This window comes from Lissotriton helveticus, chromosome 10 (assembly GCF_964261635.1).
Source record: "Lissotriton helveticus chromosome 10, aLisHel1.1, whole genome shotgun sequence".
NCBI classification, from domain to species: domain Eukaryota; kingdom Metazoa; phylum Chordata; class Amphibia; order Caudata; family Salamandridae; genus Lissotriton; species Lissotriton helveticus.
In genome coordinates this window covers 1,052,047,899-1,052,068,597 of record NC_136071.1, presented here as the reverse complement: position 1 = coordinate 1,052,068,597, position 20,699 = coordinate 1,052,047,899, and the positions used below count along the sequence as shown (strand labels likewise).

Here is a 20,699-nt window from a genome sequence, read left to right as displayed (position 1 = left end):
CTCCCTCGGTAGGAGAGATGCAATTAACCCGCAGTTTCTACTAAATGCTTGCTTTGAAGTAACCCTGCATAACCGGTTAACATGCTTCTGGGTCTCCGAGCATTTACTACAATCTGAAGCTGCAAAATGCTAAATTTCATTGGTCGGGCTTTTTTATTCGATAAGGCAGAAATGGAAGCAGCAGGCAATTTAATTAGCAGTAATTTTTCTGAGTAAGTCATTACTTTGATGAACTTCAGAGCAATGTTTATGGCTCCTAATTAACCATGTTAGTCATTTGATTGAATAATCACTTTGGAAATGTTTCTACAATTTGATTAGGGCCTGACCCACTCTGATAGTCATAAATTAGCTTCCAGCACTTTAGAATAACAAGACATTGGTTACTTTATTGGGAATATAGTTCCCGCATATATTTTCCAGTCCCCTCTGCTCAGCTCATGAAGATCAGAGGTATGTTTTGGTTAGATTTAAATGATGTTTGCACAAATAAATCTTGTTTATTGGCTCTCCAGTGCCAGCTTAGCTAATGTGGGCTCTGGTACAAAAATATGGAGCAAATGCCTTTTGCTTTGCTTTTGCTTCTTGTTTAATTAGAGACGAGGATAACCAGGTTGCTGTTATCCACATTGAAGAATGACAGCATTGAATAGAACGAGATCCGATGAATGTGCCATATCTCTACTGTGTGTACCTATAAATCAATACAGCAAACATTTATTTCCATTTTTTTTAAATATGAAGGAGGAAATTGTATGAGGCAAAATCGATTTGCTCCATTTCTTAACATAAGTAACAACATGTCCATTTTATAGGGGTTTTATTTGTTTAAATCAGCAATTCAAAGTAAAGGTAACAAGCAGGGGTTTCTATCCATTTGTGCGATGCTCTTTCTCCAGGAGCAAAAATACTTCTGTAAAAAGAGTGCAAAGTGTGTTTGTTCTGTATCCTTTTTTTGTGTTTTTTTTTGTTTTTTGCGTCAGTGTAAACTTTCAACAAACCTGCCACCACTGATGTTAATTGTTGATTTTGAAATGTTGCTTCACATACGTTTTCACTCAGTGGTATTGGGTAGTTGTTGAATTGCACGATTAATTATCACATTTATATGTTTGCTTTGTATAGTTCTGCACAGTTAGTTGTGTGCTTAAAACACTCCTAGGTCAGTGTAAGGTAGAGGACAAGTAACATACATTCATATTGTAAGCTGATCCTTAATGTGAACGCATCGTCATGTTTTTATTTACTGAGATATTTGAGCAAGTTGTTTATCTTCAGATCTTTCCATATCCCAAAGTGACTTTGGCGCCCTGTTGGAAATGCCTCTTTCCTCATGGCCCTCCTCCTCTCGTTTTTGCAGGATCTGGTTTTGTTGGCTTCAGGACTCTAGACACTACCACTGCTAAAAAAGTGCTAACGTGCATATGCTCTGTACTAAAAATTTAATTTACTTATAAGTCCATAGTAAAGTGCACCATGTGTGCCCAGGGCTTGTACATTAAGTGCTACTAGTGGGCCTGCAGCACTTATTGTGCCACTCAACTCAGCAGCCCTTTCAACATGTCTCAGGCCAGCCACTTCAGACTCTGTGTGTACAGTTTAAACTGCCATTCTGACCTGGCAAGTCTGCCTACTTGCCATGCCCAAACCTTCCTCTTTATTACACATAACTCACATCTAAGGTAGGCCTGGCTTGGCAGTTCGGGCTGGACTGTTCTCATGAGGAACAGGGTCAAGACTGATTTGCATGTGTCTGGGTGTAAACTGGGGTGGCGAAGTGTGCAAAAGAATGATGATGGATTCAACCCATCTCTATTAGTGACTGGGGGTGAGTCTCTGAAAAGTTTCAGTGCTCCGTTCATCATTTTATTGTATTGCCTTAGACAGCCCCATCGGCAGGGTGCAGAGTACTTAAAAGGTAGGATATGAACTTTTGAGTTTTACATGCACTGGTAGTGAAAAACTGCTAAATTCGTTTTTCACTACTGCTAGGTCTCTCTCTCCCATAGGCTAACTTTGGGATTGCCTTAAAACATCTTTTAAGTGTAATTTATTTTCAATTGAGAAAAGATAGAGAAATTGAGATTTGTGTATCTGAACTCACAGTTTAAAATCACAATTTATGCTGAAGTCCGATTTTATAATCTAAGTCTGACAATGGCACTTTTAGAAAGTTGAAATGTTCTTACCATATCCATTCTGTGCCTCTGCCTGTTTCTGAATGCACGTATGGGTTGGATGACAGATGGGCTTTGTGCATTCTCTCTAGACCAGTCACATACAAGGGAGCTAAGATGTCACACATATCCTGATGGCCTATCACCAGGCTGATGGAGCTCCCTGAGCTAGAGTGAGAGGGAGGATCTGACACTTGCACCGGAATAGGGCTGCGCCTGTCACCACACAAAGAGCTGCATATTCCCCTGGAGTGTGTCTAGAGCCAGGGAATGAAGGGCAGGGACCATGTGAAATTCAAAGGTCTCTGAAGTGTCCCTACTTCAAAGACTAAAAAGGGTATAAGTACTGGGCCACTGACACCATGTACTCAGTTCACTTTTGGGTCCTAAGGAGACTCTGCCAAGAAGAGGCGCTGCACTGCAGGATGGACTGCCACTTTGCTCACTGCCTGCTTTGCTTTGTTGGCCTGCTGATTGCTGTGCTGCCAGGAGGGACTGCCACTTTGCAACTTGCTCTGCTGTGTTAGCCTGCTGCCTCTTGCCTGCCGATGATAGCAACTGAACCTAATCTCATCCACCTTTTGAATCCTACGAAACTGCAAGGGCTTGCTAGCTTGTCCCCTGTTCAGGAAGTCTCTGGATCATCAAAGACTCCACCCTTTCCCCCGCACCCTCCTGCCATGGGACTCTGAACCCTGTAAGTTCGGCAGGGGGATTTGACAAAGATCAGCCTGTGCCTGAACACCAACTCGATTTTGTAAGAGATCAGCCCTTCCATTTGCCGTAGGATCAAGTACTCCATTTTGCCCACTTATGGCGCTTCAAACTATACTTGCGCTACCCTCTTCCTAGGCTGTGTGTGCCAATCAGAACTTCCGTCTTTTTCAGTGCCACTGCAGCGCATCTCAGCGCAGCTCCTCAGTGACTAAAGGCGGGCCAGAAACACGAGGCTCATCAGCCCGGTTCCGCCCAGAGAATCGGCACCGGGTGCTCTAGTCTGCAACTTATTTCCAGGAAGCTACAAATTAGACTTCTGAGGCCTGCTCACACCTCCTCAGCTTGCCTCCTGCATTGGTGCATATGCTTGGATTCCCCGACATCAGCAGCCCCTCCTCACAAGGTACTGTCCATGATAGGACCCATATGGTTTGGTTAGTTGTGCTGCGCTCTCTTACAGGCAGATGAATTAGCTTCAGTGGAACATTCTTGTGGGAACGGTTGGAGACTTCCGTACTAATGACTGCGGAACCCTGATTTTCCAATATCTTGCAGCCCCATACCCGACGATCCACTCTTTGGATCTTACACAGTGCTACCCTGGTCGGCGTAACTGTAAATAACCTCCCAAACATGAGTGTTCTCTCAGCACTCATATCTTTAAGCACTGAGTTGACCTTTATAATTTTAAACATGTATGACTTGGAAAGTACTTATTGGATTTTTGTCGTTTTGGTCTTGTGTTATTCAGTAAAGAGTGTACTATTTATCTAAACTGGTGTAGAGTCTTTTTGTGGTGTTAGTGTAATTTAAGTGTTGCTCAAATACTTTACACATTGCCTCTTAAGTTAAGCCTGACAGCTCTGTGCCAAGCTACCAGAGGGTGAGTACTCATCTGTGCCAATCAACCAGAGGATGAGTCCAGGTTAATTTACGGTGTGTATCTGACTCACTCTGACTAGGATTGTGGTTCCTGCTTGGATAGTGTGTCAACCAGAAACCTCAAATTCTAACACTCCCCAAATAACTTTCATACAATTCTGCCAAGGGTTCTAGTTTGTTTTGGTAAGGCTATGTTGGAGTTAAGGGAAATGGGTTTTCCAAAGCATTTTTAATTGTAGCAGAAGCTTTGCTGACGTCATGCTCAAAGGGGTACCTAGAACCACAGACATACTTACTAATGTGTAGAACAGGGTAATAAGGAGCACCATCAATCTGATCAAGGATCTCTGCCTATAGACCACAGTTGCAATAAATACCTCTGGTTTGAAGTGCAATTCCCCCAACCTTTTTACGCTGAGCAAACATGGATCACTGACATAATATCGACGACACAAATATCGAGATACACAAATATCGAGTCAAAAATATCGATTGACAAAATATCGACTCCCTATCTTCAAACAGGTAAGTACCAAAATATCGACTCCAAAATATCGACTTACAAAAATATAGACTGTCAAAATATCGATTTTTTAAAATGTCTTAAAATTAAGTTAAAACTAATATAGTAATAAATATATTTAATATAAACTTAGAAATAATTATTAAAAAAATATAATTTTAATAAATAATTTATATAATTAAAAAAATTATATCACCAAAAATTACACACACACATATATATATATATATATATATATATATATATATATATATATATATATATATATTTAAACATATTATTAAATAAACATATATAACATTTTAGAAAATGTTTAAAATTTATTGTTACAACTATAGTGAGTTCAAAATTAGCAAAAGTGTTGGATAGCGTAGAGGTAAAATTTACTACTCCCACTCCAGTGGGTGCAACAGTAGGGAAAGCGCTGGATAGCGTAGAGGTTAAAATTACTATTCCCACTCCAGGGATGTATGACGTTACAACGCATACTTTTACAACGCCTACCATTACAACAAAACTTTTACAACGCAAAAACTTTTACAACGCATACATTTACAACGCAAGATTTTACAACGCATATACCTTTACAACGCATACCATTACAACATAAGTATTGGTAAGTATATAATAATTTTTTGAATATAAATTAATAAAAAATATTATAATATAATTTAATATAATTTAATTTTATTAAATAAATGTAATTTAAATGTAATTTTACTTTATTTTTACAAAGTACCCCTGTACCCCAAAAACCCAAAACTGACCCTGAACCCTAAAAATACCCCTTTACCCATAAACTGAAAACTGACCCTGAACCCTAAAAATATCCCTTTACCCGAAAACTGAAAACTGACCCTGAACCCTAAAAATACCCCTTTACCCAAAAACTGAAAACTGACCCTGAACCCTAAAAATACCCCTTTACCTACAAACTGAAAACTGACCCTGAACCCTAAAAATACCCCTTTACCCCAAAAACTGAAAACTGACCCTGAACCCTAAAAATACCCCTTTAACCAAAAACTGAAAACTGACCCTGAACCCTAAAAATACCCCTTTACCCCAAAAACTGAAAACTGTCCCTGAACCCTAAAAATACCCCTTTACCCCAAAAACTGAAAACTGACCCTGAACCCTAAAAATACCCCTTTACCCAAAAACTGAAAACTGACCCTGAACCCTAAAAATACCCCTTTACCCAAAAACTGAAAACTGACCCTGAACCCTAAAAATACCCCTTTACCCAAAAACTGAAAACTGACCCTGAACCCTAAAAATACCCCTTTACCTACAAACTGAAAACTGACCCTGAACCCTAAAAATACCCCTTTACCCCAAAAACTGAAAACTGACCCTGAACCCTAAAAATACCCCTTTACCCAAAAACTGAAAACTGACCCTGAACCCTAAAAATACCCCTTTACCCAAAAACTGAAAACTGACCCTGAACCCTAAAATTAAAATATTTATCAATTAATCAATTATAATTAATTACCAATTATATTTTAATTAATTACCAATTAATAATTAATTAACAAATAATTTTTAAAAAATATCAATAAATAAATTAACATATTTAATTAATTATAATTAAATTACTTCCCACCCTATTCCCCTATAAACCCACAACCCGCTACAGAAAATAAATTACTAAAATTAAAATATTTATCAATTAATCAATTATAATTAATTACCAATTATATTTTAATTAATTACCAATTAATAATTAATTAACAATTAATTCTAAATTATTATCAATAAATAAATTAACATATTTAATTAATTATAATTAAATTACTTCCCACCCTATTCCCCTATAAACCCACAACCCGCTACAGAAAATAAATTACTAAAATTAAAATATTTATCAATTAATCAATTATAATTAATTACCAATTATATTTTAATTAATTACCAATTAATAATTAATTAACAATTAATTCTAAATATATATCAATAAATAAATTAACATATTTAATTAATTAGAATTAAATTACTTCCCACCCTATTCCCCTATAAACCCACAACCCGCTACAGACTTATATTACACAAAAAATTTAAATTATTATTAACTTACCTTAAATTCGATATTTTTGTTGTCTATATTATGTCTAGTCGATATTATGTCCATTCTATATTTTTGATTCGATATTATGTCCATTCTATTCGATATTAATTTTCTCTAGTCGATATTTTTGTTGTCTATATTATGTCTAGTCGATATTATGTCCATTCTATATTTTTTACTCGATATTCTGTCCAGTCGAAATAATTGACTCGATATTATGACTGTACACCAGCAAACATATTGCTGCTTCGATATTTAACAATATTTTGCTGGTAGTTACTATTTTTTGTATATATACTTATTTTATTTGGCAGGTTGCAAATCTGGTTACCGCTCATTCACATACTTTCTTTGTTGCATTGATCCAAAAGTTAGCTTTAACATGCCCTTCATTTGCATTGAAAATTACACCCTGAACCCAGACATTTTTGTTTTAAATGTAAACAATTCTATGAAAACATGCTCTACAAATTATGGCAGGCAAACCTTTTTGCATATTATATGCAGTGTGTTCTCTTGTATGTTTGGATGTATAAGGACAGGACAACTTTGTTGAATTTCCCTATATTACAGGGTTTATAATAAGCCCATAACAAAGCCCCAGACCCTCACCATTTTTGCACGGAGTTAGTCTTGTGGTGATCGAATCAATGACCTCATTAGACAATATTTTTCAAACACACTCCAAGCTTGAGCTCTATGCTCTTCAGTTGGAGCGCAGGGCTGTCTTGTGGTTGTTTTTATGATTGTATTTTGTGGACTGAAAATTTTCAAAACAAAGACTTAGAGACATGTTGGTTTTATTTAAAAAATATTTGTATATAAATATTTCTATTAAACTTTTTGTGCAGTAATCACTGTTATTAAACGTTGCATTGTGTGAATAAATGAAATGTACCTTTGAAAATAATTATTGGTGATTTTTAAACAAAGGTGATAGATCTGCTTTATATATATTGGTATGCTCACCCCTTCATAAAGCCAATAGCCCTACTTTTTGTATTTTGGCTTTGTGACTCTGACAAAGTCATTAAGTCATGCCTGAGTACTGCCAGAACCTGTAGACCAACCGCACCGTGCTCATACCAGAAGGTGTGTGGTGCATGGGGTAAATCGATTGCAAGGGGTTGAGTGCAGGGGCCAGCTCCACTGTCTGAGCTATGTACTGCTTATGACCTCTCATATTACACCAATCTTGACTTGTTCTATGACATTATTGGTAACATCATTGCAACATCTGAAATTACATCACTGATGACAAGACTGTGTATGGCGGGGTCACAAGTTCTAGTTATTTTAAGGTATGAGTTATAGTTACTTGTGATAACTATGAATGTTGAATTTCAGTGTTTTTTTAGGTTAAAACGTTAAGGTATCACTGAAAGTTTCACCTAACTAGCATGTTACTTTAATCTTTGTTTTTTCCAGTCAAAAAAAAAATATGTATATGTTGATTTAGCCAAACCTTGTTAAACATCTGGTGTATCTGGAACACCTTGCGTTTGGTTATTTATGCTTTTGCAGATATTTAAAAAGAATCAGATATCAAATGATTGTCTTTATCATGAAGTGTGTACCCAATTTAGCACCTGCTCTTCCAAAAAGGGGCACTTAACACAAATAAAAGGTGTTGGTGTTTCCCCATGAGTATGTTCATGTGCGCCAAAGTGTCTTGATTCATTGGGTGAAGATCAGGGTAGAAAGTTTTAATTGGATTTAATAGGATTTTATGCATTTAAGAAATGTGTCCTGAATTTTATTTTCCTACTGGCTTTACAGAAGTTTGTTCGCCTATTTTCATATTTTTATTTATACAAATTAGATTTGCTTATTACAAAAAAAGTATGTTGTTTGCTACATTTTGAAGCTCCTGATGTTAGTTATGATGTACGTGAATGATGCAGGCCACATCTGTGTTGCAGTGATTCATACTCGAGGTATAAACCTGTGTAAAGACACACATGAGTTATTTCCTCATCTGTTTTTGACGTCTCATTTCTTGTTTGTAAGCTTTTGCTCCTTGGCTCGGATGAGCTCAAGGTCACTTTGAGGTCGAGTGTCGCTGTGCGAGGACAAGTGCTCTGCTTTGTGTGTCATTCTGCTTACATACTAACTATGTGTTGACAGGTTCCCCCTCGCAGTGACTTAAAGTCCTTTCCTCCTATTCCCCTGACTGCAGCCTGTCTCGTCGATAACCTGCGCGCTTTCAATTCCAGAGACGCCTTTGACAGTTCATGTCTTCTTCTTTCAGAAGTGCCTAGCTGCCATACCCTGTACATGAGGCCAGACGGATTCCTAGCCCACCCGAACCGGACAGACGGTACGTTTTTCACTCTAACAGTTTCGTGTAGTGCCCTCTTAGATATATTGGACCCAATCTGCACTTTAAAGTGCCTTTCACTTTCCTCAAGTTCAACTAACTCTGGGCGGTTTGAATTCGGGGACGCCAGTCCAGACCAGTGGCAAGACGTGTTCCCTACGGATGGCTCTTAATGTAACGCAAGGACATACAATCGGTGTCCAAACCTCAGAGCTGCAGGTGAATTGCTGAGAACAGACAGGCGCCTCATGCCTTAGTTAATATTATTTAAGCGACCCATTCAGTAGAATGCTGAGCGCCATCTCAGAGTTTTTGGTGGGCGTCCTCGCAGTCTCTGTTTGGGAGCATTGCTATTCCAGATGTTCCAGGTGCCAGGAAATGGCATTGACTCTGAGACATGGGCACCCAAGGTCATTTTGTTTACAATTTTAAGGGCTTTTCTTTTTGGACTCCCCACACAAGGCTGTTTTCTGGTGGGTGAGGTACACACGTTGCCTTTGCACTTTCCCAAATTATGTTACACATGCACTTACAGCCTGATTCATCAATCTCCCGTTTTGCGAGCCCCTGATAGCAATTCATAAGGAATCGCTATTAAGGACTTGCAAAACGGGATTCATGTAGGAATTGCTAAATAAATTGCGATTCCTACACATTCCTTATTTGCGAGTAGCAAATTGCTAATCGCAAATAAGGAATAACTCCCCATTCATTCCTATGGGCCTAAAGGCGCATAGTGAATGAATGGGGAGTTATTCCTTATTTGCGATTAGCAATTTGCTACTCGCAAATAAGGATGCCATTTCAAGGGTGCCAGGGGTGTCCAAAGGACACCCTGTAGCACCCCTGAAATGTAATCTACATTAGTGTTGCGCACACACATGTCCAAAGGACATGTGTGTGTGTAACATGCAACTTAGAAAAATGCATTTAAATGCATTTTTCTAAGTTTTAGCTATTTACCACGAGGTTTGACCTCGCGGTAAATAGCGGTCCTAAATTGCAAATTCGCAATTTTTAAATGTGTCATGAATAGCATTTAAGGAATCTCTAATAGAGATTCTTTAAATGCTAATCCTCGCATATTTGCTAATTCTTTATTAGCGATTTTTGCATTTGGGATGATGAATCCCAAATGCAAAAATTTCACTCGCAAAGGGCCAGATTCTCAGAATCTGGCCCTTTTGCGAGCGCATTTAGCTTCATGAATCAGGCTGTTAGTTCTCAAGGAGGTCTTCTTCACTGCATGCTCAAACAAAATCTGAATTTTATGAGGACACTAGGAATGTGAAAAGTTATAGCTGGTGTTTTCAATGCAACAGACAAAGCGCTATATCTGTTGAAAGTATCCAGTAAAATTAGAGTCAAACCACCGGAAAATTGTAAGCGTTTTCAGAGTCATTATGGTCCAGAAACCAGGTTTTTAATCTAACCTGAAGGTTTTTGCACTACATTTGTTTCTGTAACACAAACCTTTCGTTTTCTTAAAAAAAAAAAAATACACCCTTTGAGTGGAGGGGGATGGCGGGGGTGCAGCTTCGTGAATGAAATACCTCAGAGACCCCCCCTTCCCCCAATGCACTTTGGCATATACAATTAATTATTACTTATAATGTTGTGGCACAGTGTACCAAGATAACAATTCTTGTACACAGTACACAATAACATGCAATGATATGTCATCCGCGCACTTTCACACATGTGGTGTACACCAGTGCACTGTGATGTGCAAAGCTATGCTACAGTGCACAGTGACATACGATGCAGTATGGAGGTGTCAGCACACTTTGAAACGAAAAGCTGTGATAGAGTGCACTCATATGTATGCACCTCAGTGCCCTGCAGCAGGTAATGCTGTTCCACAGTGCGCCGTGCCATTTAAGGATTTACTACAGCACACTGTGACACGATATTGTCTTATAATGCACTGTGACAGGTAATGGTGTGCAGCAGGTTTCTATACGTGCGCTCTCGCGCATTCAAATTGTAGAGACAGTACTGCAAGAAATTAAGTTTTCATTTTAAAGAATTCACCATAATGTGCAAGCAGGGCAAGATATCAAAATATAAAACATAGGACAGTGTTCCTAAAGGAGTCAGTCACTCACTAACATTAATTGGTTGTTTACAGTGGGACAGCAACCGTAAAACAACCAATTGGATTGAAAGAAAGAGGGGGGCTCTGCAACCTGAAGGTATAGGCAATGCTGATGTTAATAGTCTCAGGCCTCCTGTAGGATCAGTAATGTGCAAACGAGGCAGAATGGTGACAGCAGGTCCATGTGCAGAAGAAAAGGTGCAAGGACGGACGCAGTGCACAGTGGGTGAAGCGACAAGTGGCGGATGAATAACAGACTACTGCTGGTGAATGATTCCTTTGGAAACACTGTCTTAGGGTTTTGTTCTCTTATTCACTCTCCCGTTGCAGTACCGGGTTTTCCCTGTCTACTGATAACTAAGAAATCAATGTATGCTTTCTCTGCGAACATTCCCATTCCCACAGCCGGATGCGAACCTAGACACAATAAAACCACTCTTGCATTATTATATGTGCTATTGAGAGTGAACAGTCAATCACTTCTCTTACCATTATACTGATACCATCCAGGGTTTCTTAAGTGCTTGCTGGTGCCAATGAATATGATTTTTTTCTTGTGCAGGTTGCCTGTTTGAAAAGGGACCCAGACAGTTCTACGACGACACCTGTGTGGTTCCAGAGAAGTTTGATGGTATGCCGCAATGCTTGCATCTAAATGTTTCACTGCAATGGTTGTATAAAGCCTTCTTGAATTTCATTTTCTAAAATACATTTGTGTTTTTAAAGTGTGTCCTGGGACTTTATGCGGTGATGCTGACGATGTATTTTGTGCTCTTTTGCACGGAGGTGCTCTTGTGCGCCAAACTACATTTTCAGAAATTTCATATATTTTGCCCCGTTTCTTCAGCAGGCAGCGCAGGTTGTAAGCAGCAAAATAAGGGTTTTTTAATATCTATTGTTTATAAAAGGAGAATGTTGTTTTTGTGCTGTGTACAATAGGTCTCACAGCTGTAAAAAGAAATGACACAAAGTAACATGCCACTCACAGATGTGTAGTGTGATGCTAAAAAGCACCTGTAGGCCAATCAGCGCAGGACAAAAAAGCAGCATTGTAGGCAGTTTATATATTCTGGCCTATGGTGGGGTGAACGTCAGAACGAATTTTCCTGTGTTGGGACTTTTGTGCGAAGAATTAGCACACAATCTGTTGACAATTTTCCATAGGCATGTTTTGGTTTCAGGATACATTTTCTTTATTAAAAGTATTACTTTGTTTCTATCCTCCTTCCCTCTGATTGGACGAGAGATTGTTGTCAATCTGTTTGAAGTAGTGGATTTAGCCTCGCAGAGTTGTGTGCAGATAATTGCTCTTTGTTAGATATTTAGCTTGAAGCTTACACAGATACATTAATAAAGCAAGCAGAAAGCGACGCTGTATTTGCTACTGCTGAAGCCAACTCTTTCTTCTGAGAAGGAAAACATTTCAGAACCCTTATTTGAGAGATGTTTTCAGGATGAGGTGTACACTGGCACTGTCTCTTTAAATGGATTTAATACTCGTGGATATTGCCTTTGATTTTCATTTGACATCCCAGTGAAGAGGTTTGGGGTCAGTCTGCAGGGGCACAAGGGCAGAGCATAATCTTCTTTGCCATCACGCTGGCGGAGGTCTCGCTGTTCGTGGGTCAGCTGGAGTGCAGAGGAAAAGGCTAATTACTCTGGTGTTTTTGGGCGATTAGTCACTAAATTCTGTTGGCTGTCTTATTAGGTCTGGCTTGACATTGCAGCTGTGTTTTTTGACGTGCTCTTACCAGTTCTTAAAATGACTCCGAGTGAGTTTTGGTTTCTCCCAACGGAGTATTACCCTGTCCCCTCAAGCAATTGGCTGTTTAATGTGTCATTCCATCTTCCAAGAGGTCCTTCTATTTGAATGCATAAGGTACTATTTACATCAGAAAAATAAACCCAGGCATCAAGCCGTTTGTCACATTCAGTTCTCCATCTCCTATAAGTATTTTATACAGAAAGCAATCAAGTTTCCAACTTTTTTTCCAGCATAGGAAAAGCGAGCAGGTTTTAATGTGATAGAAACCATGTGTGCATGCAGAGCATGTGAAAATCATTTGTGAATCCTTATGTTTACACGTGTAGCCACATTAAAGCCAGGCCAATAGGCAATGCCAATTCTTGTTCTAAAAGATCTAGTAGGAGTTGTTCTTATGAGCTTGTAACATGGAATATTATAGAATGACCTCCTAATGTTATATTCCTGTATTTGAAAGGGAGTGTGATGATGTAACAACGAAACTTGTTTATTATAGAGTAGAACGCACACACAAAAATCTGTAGGTTCCTAATACATAAGATCTAGTTCCTTTCTCAGCAATTTTCTAAAACATAATGGGTTCTATTTCAGAAACTGCACCAATGGAATCAAGCTCAGGGCGATTGCTCTTCAGATTTTTCCTACCCACGCTCCAGCCTGCTGTGCAGCTTAACATAATCACACAGATGATAGGGGCATGTCTAGCCTCTGAATTGTGATGTTAGATTTTTGGATTTTAATGAAGGCTTTTGACTCAAAACAATAGTGTGATTCTAGCCAAATCACACAGTCTCTCTTCGCATATGAACTGTACAGATGGGCAATATAATGTAATTAAAATGCATATAACTTGATGAATTTAACTTCTTGATTCGTCTTCCATCGCCCAATAGTTTTCATTTGGCCCTCACTTGTCCCTGAGCAATATTTCTGCTATATAGATATTACATATGCACATGTGAGTTATTAGTGTACAAATATGCCACTGTGATTCATGTGCAGTCTAACAGAGGCTGTCTCAAAGGATGATTTGTGTAGGCGAAGTGGGCGACTCTTAAGGGTCTAATCGGATTGCGGGCGGACTCCAGTCCGCCCGCCACCCTAGCAGTGTTGGGACCAGCCTCCAGTGGTGTGGTGGTCCCCCTCTGCCAATTAGGATGCCACGGCCACCATGGCCCCCATGTGCAGCCACCCCCTCCCGCAAAGGGCCCCCAAAGTCATTCTCCGCATGCCTTTCCATGGCGGAGTCTCCGCCATGGAAAGGCATGAGACCGCCATCATCATGATATGGATGTCGGTGCCTTCATTGCAGGTCTTTACCGCCCTGTAGGCATTCAGGCGGATTGCCTACGGGTGGGAAACTGGCAGACTGTCTTTCCGTCCGCCTGGGTCCCCACCGCCATCGTAATATGGTGGGGGGAAATCTTAGGCAGGTGGACGGAAATGGGCTGATCGCCACCGCCATATGGGCGGTGACGATAAGTCCGCCTTTCTAATAGACCCCTTATTGTTCAAGAGGGCCCATGGGGTCCTTATAGGTAGGTGTGGTACTGGTTGTGCTTCCTGACAGCATTGGGGATTACATATAAGGCAAGAAATCCCTTTGGGGAAAAGTAGGTTGCTGTAATTTACTGCACTACCTGGAGAGGGAATGTCAAGAATGGAGAGGGAGTCCTGAAAGGCACATTGTGTAGATCATCTGCTATTTGTTTTACATTTGCCACTTATTTCAAAGAGGCATTATGGGCTGGGAAGACATAGATTCCCATTCTAAGAGGTAAATGCCCACTAATTATTGCAACATCACTTCAGACATGTGTCATAGTTTTGGTATTATAGGAGGCCTCTTCTGTAATAACAAAGTATGGGGCGTCAAATGCACGTGGTGCAAATTGTTTTTTAAAACTATTTAAAGGGATTTTGCATTTTAAACAACAGCAACATACAGTGCTTTACATCATATTGCAATATTGTGAGGTAAATAAAAGTAACAGACTAAGCAGTACACACTAGACATAGCAATTGTATGGGGCACTCCTCGGCATGTAGATTTGCCTTGTTTTTGGTGCTTATTGCTCATGGCCTGCTGTAGATGGCGCTTCTGTAACATAACTTGGAGTGAACTGTGGGAGACTGGGTGGGTAGGGGGCTAGCATTTTCAGCTGCAGTGGTAGTTCTGAGGGGTGGGGGGGTCCTAGGCAGGGAGGCATGGGAGCCCCCGCCCCAGTGTGCAGATCGTGAGTGGGAATGGAGCGTGTCACAGGAGTAGCAGGCATCATCATGACTGGGAACCCTGCCTTAGGGAATAGACCTTACATAAGGGGTGATAAGTGGTTGCACTCATGGCGGCAGGTCATCCTTTTCCACTACCTGATGCAAGTGTGTTAGTAGGGCAGCCCACAGCGGATATGGGCTGCTGGTGCATATGACGGACATCCTCGTACGTCAGGGCGTCCTAGGCCGCAACCCATTTTCACATCACTCCTCTCCATGCCCCCACGGGGGGTGCTGTTGGAGAGCGCTAGTGGAGTGTGATTATGTGCTCTGTGAGTAACAGGGCTAGGGCTGCAAAATGGGCCCATATTTTCAGTTGCTTTTTGTGTTTGAATGTGCCTAGGAAGCATGCTTTACACGTGTGTATTTCTGGGAGTTCTTTCACCATGCAGCGCAGTGTGAGTAGCGTGCCAATAGCTTTGAAGGGTTGGAAAGGACCATAGCATGTGTCTAAACGTCACGTCTGGGGTCCGGCAGTGAGGACATTCAAACTGTGTCTAGGGGAAATGGTGGTGCATCTAAGCTGGGGTTAGATAAGCCCTGTGTAAGATGAAGAACTGTATGTTCTTGAACCGGGAATTGCAGGGACCTTTTTTGGGAACTCAAGTGCCCACTTCCATTCCTTATCACAGAGCATCCTCGCACTTTTGGCAAAGCGCTTTGAGTGGGGCGGTCGTCATCTCAAGTGTGGCTTTATACGATATGGTGGTGGAGCACTGGGTGTGTTGTGAGCTCTCCCCCCAACCCACGAAAGGTCACAGAGGGTATGGCATGTGTGGCTGAGCTGCCTGTAAAGGAGGAACTGCCTCGACGGTAGACCACTCTCCCCGTCCAGCTGATCAAATGGAAGAAGATGCCCCTCTGCGAAGACGGTGCCAACTTCGAGCATCGAGAGGTCCAGGACGTTGGGTAGGAGTATAACAGTTTTGTGTAGGCTAAAAGCCGGGGTCCTAACCCCATGCATTTACCGTGAATAGGTAATGCCAGGGCAGAGTATGAAATGCCTTCTCTAAATTTAGAATGCACATGGAAGAGATGGCAGATATTCTGGGAAAGTGCTGTGGCCCGGGACTAAGCTGTTTTGATTGGAGGGGGTACGAGTTCCGGGGGGGTCTGGGCTGATCGATCAGCTATAATCTTGCCTAGAATTTTATAATCCACCGAGCATAGCTATGGGTCTGTAAGAAGCCAGCAGTGTAGTGGCCTTGACTGGCTTGGGGAGGGAAACCAGGAGTGACTCGTGCATTGAGTGGGGAAGCTCACCACTACCCAGTGATGCTTTGTACATTTCAAAGTTGTTGTAGTGCTCCAGGGGCAAACCGTCTAAGCCCAGCAAGGTCACCTGCTTATGTCCGTTGGCGTGATCTCCACATCTAAGGAGTGGCTCACCAGGAACGTGTCTGTGTGATCTGCCTGGGTGTTTTGGGGCGCCTTGTAGATGGATGAGTAGTACTCATAGAAGGTCTGCAGTATACCACCTTGGTTGTGGACCATAATACCTGCAAGATTGACCACTTCGGTTATGGAATGAGTCATCATCTCCTGCCTGATAAGCCAAGCTAAGAGTCTGCCATGCTTGTCACCCTTCTGGTGAACTCTAGCTACATGGGCTGTGAAATGTTTGTGCTGCAGGTTTTCAAGGAGGGATACATATGCATTTTTAGCTTCTGCTAGTTGGCAGCCGAGCGCAAGATCAGTGTCTGCTTCCTTGGAGAGGGCAATTCAGGCATGCCCCTATGCCTCAATGACCATCTTCAGGGTCCTGCAGTCTCCTGGATAAAGGTTCCTCTCGTAACCACCTTAAAGGCATCCCATTCCAGCACCTTAGTTGATGCTGTTTTTGGAGATGTATTGCCGGATGCATAGTCCCTGATCTTCCAGAAACACTGGGTCCTCAAGGAAGTCTGATGGCAGCTTAAAAGTGGGCGGGGAGGCAAGGAGGATACCCATTTGAGATTGATGATGTGCACATCATGATCAGAGACTATTCGTCCCAGATAGTCTGCATGCTGAATAAAGGGTACGAGTATGGGAGAGCAGAGGAAGCGGCCAGGCTGTACTTGCAGGTCATGTGGAATGGAGTGGAAGGAGTAAAGCCACTATGTATGGTGTCATGAGCGCCATGTGTCTGTGAGTTCCCAGTGATGTTCCCATGTTCGGAAAGAAGCTACCTGCACATGTGGGGGAGAGTGAGGTAAGGGAGGATGGGATCTTTCTAGGGCTAGCTCAAGCATGCAGTTATAACATCCACGTCAATGTGGTGCTGTGGGCAGGTGCAGCAGTGAGGGTGTCTCAGAAGGCCCCTTGCTCAGCATTGGGCATATAAATGCTTCCAATGAGAACTGACCGTCCATCTAGGCAGACTTCGAGGAGAGCGTGGCGGGCATTCTTGTTTATTACCATACCAGCTTTCTGGAAGGGGAGTCTCGGGCAAACCAAAACCCTTGCGCCACTTGCATATGACGGGTAGGTTGTGGCACAAAAAAGGCCCCTCCAAAGTTTGTGCAAGCGATCTAGCTCACCCTTTGTGACACGGGTCTCTTGTAGAAAACCAACCTACACCCCGCTGGTGTTTGTTATAGGAGTAGATGGTATATCGCTTCCTAGCGGTGTGCATGCCATGGATGTTTAGGGTGAGGAATTGGATGTCTTTGCTAGGAGCCATATTGATGTGTGAGTGACGCCAGTACTGGGAGCTTACCAGAGCCGGTGGCACGCCCAAACAGAGTATGTTGGTTTTGCCTTAGTGTTTCGTGGGGGCAAAGCTAGTCACGGGTGAAGAACTGGGTAGCACGAATGCCCTTCCAAATTAAGGATCAAGGGCTGCTGGTAAGGAGCTGCCAGTAACTAAGGCATCTGTCCCAGGTTCCCAAGTGATGCACACGGCCCTGGTGAGAGGCAGATGCGCGCAACGCAGTGTGCTCGTGCAGAGTGCATCGGCAGGGGGGACCAGTGTGTCAGTGATGGCCTGCTTGGTTTTGATGAGGTGACAAGATATGACTTCATCAAATGGCATTCTATCAGAAAGATCAATATTAGAATGTTCAAATGAGAGTATCTGCTGTCTGCGGGGTCACTTTCAAGTGGGATGGTGTCTGTGAGCCATTTCGGGAGTCTTCAGAATGGAGGGTTTCTTACTTAGAGGAGAATATGTGGTGTCCCTTCTCGTCATCTTTTGTAATGTTGTTCGGCCCCAACTTTGTTGCAGCTTGTATGGCCTGCCATTGGTCTGCAATGATCTGTTCCAGGTTGGGGGAGCTAGCCAAGACAACAGTCTTTTGCACGATTTGCCCCATTGCTGGCTGAACCGCCCAGCGGTGCACACTGCTCTGTCAATTGCTCTGTCAATTGCAGTCGCCAGCAGGTGAAGGTCTGCCCAACCCTAGGGCTCTCTAGGGTCTGTAAAGAAGATGGTGGTGCCGTTGTATATAATCTTGAGGTGGGCGGGGAACAAGAGTGTGTACTGCACTTCCTTTTCGGTGCGGCCGACTTCTTGAAGTTCCACTTGTCGCCTTTGCTATGTGGTGCAGGTGCCAGAGCGGGTGATATGCCCCCTCCGGTGGGAGTGGGCCTAGTCGCCGGGGCAGTGATCCGGGGCCATGCAACAAACACCAGATCCCCGCTGTCGCCCTGGTGTGGGTCAGCAGCCCGCAACGTCAGCCATGTTGTTAGCCACCATGCTGCTTGGGAGTGTAGTCATGCTCCAGGCACCTTCACGATCCTCTTCATTGGCCTTAGAAAAGAAGGATGAGTCTCAGTGAGCCTACCCTCTTCATCTGCATCTTACTCACCTCGTCACCGGCAGGGATGGAAGGGCTGGTGAGCAGAGTGCCAGGAATTCACGTCAACCATCTTGACTGGCTTAGCCATGCCCCCATGCACGTGGTGCTAATTGCTATATTTTAGAACTCTGCATGTTATGTAATATGGTCCGATATGGGAGAGAAATACTTGTAGTTAAATTCAATGCAACTGCAGTACCCTATTCTCGATGCAGGAAGTGCTGTTTAGCTGCTATGCCTTCATTTTGAGGGAACATAATACATAATGTAAGCAATCCAATAAACGTAGGATTCATTGTATAATAAATATGTCTCTGGGAACAGTGACTCCTTTGAGGTGATCTTTAAATCCATCTTTTTTTGACGACTTTCTGAATTATAGGAACTTGACCTGGAAACTGTCTGGTGTATGAATTAAGTAGCAAAATAAATGCTTATGAGAAGAGTACATACAATAAGTAAATACAAAAGAATTAATATGCAAATAAAAGGGTGCTATATAAGTGATTAAACTGATGATGCAGTGCTCATGTGAGAAACACGTGAGAATTGGCAAAAACAAAATGAGGCACGTAAAGAATAGTACAATGACTCAATAAATGATCAGTAACAAGAGACTGTGATAGTTTGCTAATTGTTTCCCGATTTTCCCTCTCCAAAGATGTAAAAACAGCCCAAAGATTTGGAAATATCAATGTTTCGACCTCAATGCAATTTATTTCTCCAGGGTCATCATCAGGGCAATTTCAAAGATAATCAGATTTTACCATGGCTGCTAATATATCTTTTTACAGCCAGTTTTAGAAGCATTTATGGAAGAAATCACTGATTCTAACACCAGAATCATTAGAGATGTGATCTGTGCTATGTCTTGTTTGAAATCAACGGTTGAGGTCCGTTATTCTCGATGTTTGACTACCTCTTCACCTACTGCAATGACACCTACAGAAATGAAGCCAGGTGAGAAAGCCGGTTGAGAGAAAAAAGTTCAACTGATGTAGCAGCTTTAGTGAGCATTGCCTCCAACACATACACTTGCAAACATAAACCTGCCATTATATCACACATAGCATATTTTCCTAAAGACCAATAGCAACAGGCATCTCTCTGGCCTTTAGTGTAAAGTGACTCATTAGTCTTTGCAACTAACTCATAAAATCATTCATGATACACCAGCATGCCAGAACACAGTCACTTGCATCAGTCAGACAACTAGCATCCCTAACAAGCATCAACAGCGACAGACTATCCAAATACCAAACACCTAACAATTCAATTTGTACTGTCTCTTCCTGCTCCTGGACTTTAACTACATGCTATTGTGTTATCATAGATCTTAAGAAAATAAAACCCCTTTTGCAGTTATGAATGCTTATTGTTTTTGTCACATATTACAGATACAAATATTAATTTGATTTTACTCACTACCCTGAACACCAGTAAGAACTGAGTTATCAGCATTGTGCTTGTGAATTAAGGATAATATTGGTGTAATTTACATCACCCTACAATGTGCTAGGAAAGGTGCACTCTGTGTACAGGTACACTTGAGGACCAGAAAAAGAATGATAAATTAGGAACATTGAATAGTGGGGATGTTTTGCACCAGTGGATTCAGAGTAACATCAAATAGACAGTGAGAGTGAAGCTTGAGTTGTCTATGATGCCACTCGAACCCCTCAAATTAAAAAAACATCCATATTGGTTAACAAATTACTCACCTATAATGTTATGTCTTTTATGAAATCCTAAATAATATGATCCGCTATCAACATCTAAACCAGGGCAAAGGAAAAATTGGGGAGCCATATACAACATGGTTGTTCCTCCCACTCCCAAACTCAAAAATAATTCTTGGCCTCCTACCACCCATTCCTCCCACCATCTACATTTACCTTCCTCCCACCCAAATAGAAAAATAAATGGCCTGGCTCCCGGACACCCACCATAACTATTGCCTAGGCCTTCCCCCCCACTCCCTTCCCAAAGCTGCTCTCTCCACTCTTACAGTGAGAGCGGAAAGAAGGCACTGAGCTGACTGCGGCCTACAGAGAGCTGCTGGTCAGTGCAGCATGCTTTCCCATGTCATT

General features: G+C 41.7%; 1 protein-coding gene across 3 annotated transcripts in view; it reads left to right on the top strand.

Moving 5' to 3' along the window:
* ETV1 (ETS variant transcription factor 1) overlaps positions 1–20,699 on the top strand; it is a 129,965-nt gene that overhangs the window by 89,765 nt on the left and 19,501 nt on the right. For all 3 annotated transcript variants that reach the window (XM_078663759.1, XM_078663760.1, XM_078663761.1), the window contains 2 exons: positions 8,622–8,690; positions 11,351–11,419. In XM_078663759.1, coding sequence (XP_078519885.1) covers positions 8,622–8,690; positions 11,351–11,419 — 138 coding nt within the window. The remainder of the gene's footprint in view (positions 1–8,621; positions 8,691–11,350; positions 11,420–20,699) is intronic.